The 7,653-nt window shown below is 35.3% G+C and overlaps 1 protein-coding gene across 1 annotated transcript; it reads left to right on the forward strand.

The window, feature by feature from the left end:
- Positions 1-275: 275 nt before the first annotated feature.
- On the forward strand, positions 276-4,446 carry LOC126888511 (inactive protein tyrosine kinase pTKL-like). Its single transcript, XM_050656853.1, has 3 exons — positions 276-649; positions 1,124-1,875; positions 4,168-4,446. The coding sequence occupies exons 2-3, from the start codon at positions 1,174-1,176 to the stop codon at positions 4,444-4,446; spliced, it is 981 nt and encodes a 326-aa protein (XP_050512810.1). The 5' UTR covers positions 276-649; positions 1,124-1,173.
- The last annotated feature ends 3,207 nt before the right edge of the window (positions 4,447-7,653 follow it).

Here is a 7,653-nt window from a genome sequence, read left to right on the forward strand (position 1 = left end):
TCTTTTTTTTACAACCGTGTTAAAAATGCAATTTATCTACTCTATGTCATATTATGTATAAATTTTTAGTTTGTGAAAACTGTCATTATAGATAGCAGTGCGTGAATCGTTTAAAGTGTGTGTGAAGCAGGGCCGGATTAAGGCACGGGCCAACTGGGCCGCGGCCCAGGGCGGCAAAATTTTGGGGCGGCGGATTTGAGAAAAAAAAAGTGTAATTATTTTTGATTGATTATAAAGCTTTATTATCGATTATCAAGACCAGTGAACCTGAGCATTAAATATTAAAAAACTATTTTATTGTTTATTATTTATTTATAACGCGACACTCTGCGCGGTGTAATGTGTCGCAGTACACTACGCTACGCCACTCTATCCAAGTGAGTCGAAGGGGCGAGGCGGCAGTCTGTATCGTACGCTACGCACGGGAAATTTAGTTGTGGGATCGTAGTAGTTGCTAGCATTGGCTGATGGCAGGCGTCTTGTCGCCTTGCCGCTTCCCTCCCCCCACCAACTCCATCACCGCCACGCGCCATTGTCATTCGGTTGTCTGGTCTCAACTCCACGTACTGCAGTCTGTCTAACTGTTTAGGTTTAACGTTTTTGTAATTTGTTTTGAGCGGAGTAACATTTTGAAATTGTAACTTGTGAGGTAAGAAATATTTATTTGTTTATAGTAATGGTAATGTAAGTTAATATAGACCGCGCTCTAGCGGTCGCAATTTTTGACCGATTTTCTTCAAATTCGGCACACGCACACACTTTCCTTTTTGCAATATCTCGGCTAAGTTATTTAGCCAAAAGAATCCCATAACATTTACCCCCTTTTTGGGGGGGTTTTACCCCAAAATTTTGGTTTTTGGGGCCCGTATGGGAAAAATTCTTCTTTATGTTTTAAATTCGTGTAGAGCATATTTTTCTGAAAATGTTAAGGCAAATTTCGATTTTCTAGCTAATTCCGTTCTCTATAAGGAAAAATGTAATTCGGCATGTTGCCATACGTATAGGTTTCACAATGAGTTGAATAAGTAATGGAAGGAAATTCGCTTCCCTCATTTTTTCGCTTCATTTTTCCTGTCGTATCGTACTACAGTTTTGAATTATACAGATATTCTTTTTTTTACAGTCAGACCTTTACTTCCGATGTCATTGATGCTATAACAAGCAGCTGTACAAATGGATGGACGCAAACGGCTCAGTGGGTGGCAATACAAAAAAGTAGCCGAAGAGAAGAAAAAAAAATTGACAGAAGTTGTAAATAAAACTGCGAAGCTTGATACATTTTTTACAAGAAGTAACCTACCAGTGCCACCAGAACCAGTGCTTTTAGAAAGTGTCAAAGAATTTTGTGAAGTAGAACTAGAAGTATGTTCCATATTAACGCCTTCAGCTTCAACAGCTTCAGCATCAGTGCCTTCAGCTTTAACATCAACCCCTCCAGCTTCAGCATCAGCCCCTTCAGCTTCAACATCAACCCCTTTAGCTTCAGCATCAGCCCCTCCGGTTTCAACATCAACCCCTTCAGCTTCAGCATCAACCCCTTCAGCTTCACCCTCAACCCCTTCAGCATCAGCACCTTCAGCTTCGTCATGTGTTGATACTGACAAGATCAAACCAGCTATATCCGAATTAACTTTTGTTGTTGACGAGATTGAAGATCAATTAACAGTCTCTGAACCTGACTCTTCTGTCCATTTGAAACCAAATTATGATCCTGCTTTATGGATAGTGAATGAAGAGACGCGGGAATATTTTGTTAAAAATGGATGGAATCAAAATAAAGATTGCGATTTTAAAAAATCTGAAAGGCAATATCCAGACAGGAAAAGAGTGTTGGCTAAATGGCTATTCGACAGAAAACTTGCAAATGGCGAAATTGTAAATAGAGATTTCTTGATTTACTCACCAAGTTTAGGCTCTTTGTTCTGTGGTCCATGCAAATTGTTTAGTTCGACCTCTACTCAGTTTACTGAAAATGGGTTCAGTGATTGGAAACATGCATCAGCGAGAATAAAAGAGCATGAAAACTCGCACGTTCACTACAATAGTGTAATAGTATACAAACAAAGAGCAGAAGCAGCCGGGAGGATCGATAAGCTTCTACAAAACCAAGTGGAAGAAGAAATAAGGTATTGGAAGGCAGTTCTCCAGAGAGTGGTGGCCGTAATAAAAAAACTTGCCTCGCGTGGTCTTGCCTTTAGGGGGACTGACGAAAAATTTGGTTCTTTTTCCAATGGCAACTATATGATGTGCTTGGAGCTGATTGCCGAATTTGATCCATTTTTGAAAGCACACATTGAAAAATATGGGAAAGCGGGTAAAGGCAAACAGTCATACCTATCATCAACCATTTGTGAAGAACTCATCGAAATAATGGCAAAAACCGTTATTGATACAATTTTGAATGATGCTAAGAAAAGCAAGTACTATTCTATAATAGTAGATTCCACCCCTGATGTAACACACATTGATCAATTGTCTTTCATATTAAGGTATGTGAATGAATTGGGAATCCCTGAAGAACATTTTGTTGAATTTATGAAAAATCAAGGTCATACAGGTGAAGAACTAGTGAACTCAGTGCTTTCTTTCCTACAGTCGAAAGGATTGGACATACAAAACTGTAGGGGACAGTCCTATGACAACGCGTCAAATATGTCAGGAATGTACTCGGGGTTGCAGGCAAGACTTAAAGAAAAGAATCCCTTGATATTTTATGTGCCTTGTTCAGCGCATTCACTAAATTTAGTGGGATCAAGCGCAGCAGAATGCTGTTCTCTTGCAAAACATTTCTTTGATCTCTTGCAAGGATTGTACAATTTTTTCTCGTCTTCTACGCACAGGTGGAATCTTCTTCTGTCAAATTTCACGGCCACAGGAAAGGACAAGAACACGTCGTTGAAGTCTCTCAGTGTTACAAGATGGTCTGCAAGGGAAGAAGCTTGCAAAAGCCTTAATAAAGACTACAAACCCATGGTCAAGACGCTGATAGACATGACTTCAAGCAATCATGAAAACAAACAGACACAATCCAAAGCCAAAGGGTTGTTGCGAAAACTAATGTCTCTAGAAACATGTTTCATGGCAGCCCTTTGGGGAGATGTACTTCAAAAATTTAATTCAGTCAGTGAAAAGATCCAGGCTGAAAATATGACCGTGGACAGCGTTGTAATCCTGTACAACTCACTCACAGAGTATGTGATGAACATGAAAGACATGTTTACCCACTATAAGAAAGAGGGCGAAAAAAAACTGCAAATTGCGCAAGGTGAAATGAGACAGAACGATGAGCCAGAACTTCCACAAGAGACGCAGCCGCAGGTGCAGCAAGATTTTGATCGCCCAAAAAGAAAGGCGAAAAGAAAGAGGTTCTTTGATGAATCTTCAGAAGAAGATGAAGAAAGAACTTATGATGAGGATGATGACATTAGGGGAAATTGTCTTCAACAAAGTTATGACATCATCGTGGAAACACTTCAGTTTCAGTTAGACAAAAGGATCTCTGTGTACACAGACTTCGTTGCAAAGTTTTCATTTCTAACAAAATTAAAGACTCTAACTACCGAAGAAATTACTGCTAACGCGACGTCTTTGCAGAAAATCTATATTGAAGACATTGAAGAGTCAGAGTTTATATGCGAGTGCATCCATCTGAAAGGACTTCTGATCCGAGGAAACTACAAAGAAGCCGAAAAAGACTTTTCACTATCAAACTTGTACAGATTTTTGATAGAAAAAAATCTACAGGACTTGTTTCCCAACGTGGCTATTGGTTTGAAAATGTTTTTGACAACTCCTGCTACAAACTGTTCTGCTGAGAGATCGTTTTCGACCTTGAAAAGAGTAAAAAACTATCTGCGTTCAACAGTGACTCAAGAACGACTCGTCAGCCTGGCTGTTTTAGCCATAGAACATGAACTGACAACAAAACTCGATTTCAGTGCAGTTGTTGATGATTTTTCCAATGCACGTGCAAGAAAGAAGAAGTTTTAAGTTATATTTACTTTAACAAAGCTAATTTAGTGAGTAAGTTATTTGTTTGGATATGTGATTTGTATGCTCTGAACAGTTATATTTCGATGTTGTATATATTTGTTATTATCCTATATTCAATACAGAAATTATCATTTATTTTGCAGTCTTACTCTGTACACCTTTTACTAATTTTAGCCCCTTCCTAACTGTCCTGTTTTTGCCCATAAATCGACAGCAATGACCGATTATGGCTCAAAGCCTGCGGGCACATTCACAGGTGAGCCGTCGCCGAGTAACGAAGCCGAATTTTCACTTCACTCCAAATCAATCATTCTCAGCCAAAATAGTCATAAAACTATAAAAGAATTGTTGAGTTTGGGAATTACGAGCTGCATGATGTTTCACAAAATAATATCAACAACGATTTTATTTACTATTATTGTAATCTTAAGTAATGGAATATCACGGTTGTAGAAAATGGTTTCGTAATTAACGGAGTTTTGTCAAATAGTTTATTTTAATTAATAAAACGCAATTTTAGGACATAGTTTCTTGTTTTCATCATGAGAGGTACTAAAACCATTACAATATCAAGAGACAGTTGAGCGCTGGAAAATGTCCCAAAATGCGTTATTTTGCCTCTAAATTTCAATTTTTTTCGGGGGGGGGCCCCGGACCCCCCCCCGGTGTTGCACCCCCGCTAGGGCGGCAGGCAGACCTCTGGCCCATGGGCGGCAAAAGTGTTAATCCGGCCCTGGTGTGAAGTAACAATGTATTTTAAATGGGATTTACTTTTTCACACACTTCCAATGGGTTTTTTGGCACACTTTCATATAATCAAATATTCTTAACTTTGCGTTGTCATGGTGATGACAATATGAGCAACGACTTACAACAAAATTTTTGACAGTTTTGTGGTTTGAAAGTAGTTAGGATTTCTAAATGTCAAAGTTCTAAAAATTGAAAAATAGAAATGAATTCCAGTGACGAAGAGTTACAGTTTTTTTATTTGTTTATCGTAGATAAAATATTGTATGAAACTGTGCGTGAAGTACTTTTTGCGAACTTACGAGATGTATAGCACTCGCTCCGTTGTCGCTCGTGCTCTAAAAATCGCGTGCGTTTGCAAAAAGCATACTTCACGAACTGTTTCGTAAATAAATATTTTAGCACTCCATACGAGCGTTAAAAATTTTATGGCACTGCAGTTCGTATTGACCGTATAGGCAATTTTAATGTAATGTCAAAAAAATATAAAAATGGAATGTCAGTCAAGTTCAAGTAAAAGTTTTTGTAGATATTGTCCTGTAATTACGTTTGTAGAAAAAATATTGTATGATATGCGTGTTAAAAAGTACATTTTTAAGGCACTCGTGTGCCTGAAACTTTCACATGCGTGCCTTAAACGTGTACTTTTAACACTTATATCATAAATAACTATAATTAGTATATTATTCAACGAGCATGTAAAGATGGGTATTACTCACGATGATGAAGTTTGCGACACGAGCCGTAGGCGAGTGTCGTAATTCATCAGAGTGAATAATAGCCATTACATGTGAGTAAAATACTATACATTTTCTACGACCTTTTTTAATTTGGATTAGACAAATATAATTTTCAACTACTAACAATATTTAAAATCGAAAGATTTTATTTTTCATAGGAAAACATATATTATAAAACAGTAGTTTTCACTAGCGTCATTTTATATAATGGCGATGGCTTTTAAAAATGAGACATATTTTAAGGCAATTACATGAAAAAGAACGTTTGCTGCCAATAAAAATCTATTGTACAATCAACAGTAAGTAAAACAGAATTCATTGATATAAATTTCACATCCATAAACCCTTTTGCGGAATTAGTAGCCAAATGTTTCTGTTTACCTTTTAATAACGTCCATCTTAAAATGTCAAATGTTGAAATTTATACGTAAAAAATATACTAACCCATTGTTACAGTTAAAAATCCTTTAAACATTTTTCGGAATTAATTGTTGATATAAATTACAACTTGAATCTAACTTCAACCCGTAAGTAACTTCAGCTCGTGAGTAATTAACTATTACTCACGGGAAAAATAATGGGTGTTATTATCTATTCAAAAATAGTGAATAATGAGCATATTATCAAACGGTCGTAGAAAAAATGAAATAAAGGAATTTTATTATTTATTTATTATTTAGATTTTAAACACGTTATGTTACAGTAAAATAATTATTGAATAAATTATTATGTTTGCTAGCGTATCAACACAGCATACTTGCGTTGTTTACTTCTGACAGAACCTTCAAAGCTAAACAAAATATTAAATTATTAATAAAATCTAAATACTTATTAGTTTATAGTCAATTTAATTATTATATAAAATAAATAGGATGTTTAAAAATAAAATTTGAGTATAGTTTATAAAGAAATTTATTACTACAGTAGAGCGTCGATTATCCGAAAGTCGATCAACCGAACGACCGGTTATCCGAACTCTCGACTCCCGCTCCCCGCACTCGAGTACCGAGCAAGCGTTAATAATTAACACTTTTGCTATTTGTCATTATCAAGATACAAATAAATATGTAGGTATATAAATATGGCTTTTATTCATTTGTGGATAAAAATATATGACTATATCAATCTAGTTCGATTATCCGAACAATTCGGTTTTCCGAACACCCATGTCCCCCAATTAGTTCGGATAATCGACGCTCTACTGTACTGTTAAAAAGATTAGTAGAAATATATAGCTTTTATAATTATTACAAATGAAATGTTTACGTTTTTATAACGGACTCCCCTTGGAATAAATTGACCCTTCCATCTATTTTACTTGTCGTTTTAAGTTAATGGTTCAAATATGCTTACTCGAAAATTTTACTACTTTATCAGTAATTAAATTTTTCGCAAAATTGAAAAAAATGGGTTACTTCATTAATCAAAATCATTTAAAGCTTTATGTTATTGGTTTCCATGCAGGAAGTTTATTATTTTAAAAATTTAATTTTTAATTATTTTGATTATTTTATTCATAGAGATTTTGACCAACAGAAACCTACAAAAATAAAAATTTCAGCGATATTTTTTTGATTATTTCATTCATAGGAGATTCTGACCAATAGAAAGCTAGAGAAATAAAAATTAAAGTGATAATTTTTGATAGTATCCCGTCGTCAAGTATATTACGCCAGATGCCCTTCGTTGCTACGAAAAAATACATTCAGTGACATAATGAAAATTAATGTTTTAAAAGTTATAAAAGTGATGACTTTCAAGCGTCAAATATTTATAACAACTGTGTACTAATTTGTACTTACATAAATAAATTACAATAAAATTTTGGTTTTGAACAGTTTTATTCATGAAATAATCGCAGAAAATTACACTCGATCTCTAAAATTATTATCGAATTGTTGCCCTCGTGACACTTTGACATAATTTCACTCCCCTTCGGGTCGTGAAATTAAAACTGTCAGAGTGTCACTCGGGAAACATTCGATAATTTTAGAGCTCTCGTGCAATTACTACTGATAATTTCCCGTCGTTAATAGATTGACAGATGTCCTTAGCTGCTACGCAAAAATAAACATTCAGTGATTTTAATGGCTATTAATGTTTTATTAAATATTCAGGCGAAGATTTCAATACAACATTAGTTAAAATGATTTAAAAATACAGTTTTATTCAT

The sequence above is a fragment of the Diabrotica virgifera genome, chromosome 7 (assembly GCF_917563875.1).
Source record: "Diabrotica virgifera virgifera chromosome 7, PGI_DIABVI_V3a".
NCBI classification, from domain to species: domain Eukaryota; kingdom Metazoa; phylum Arthropoda; class Insecta; order Coleoptera; family Chrysomelidae; genus Diabrotica; species Diabrotica virgifera.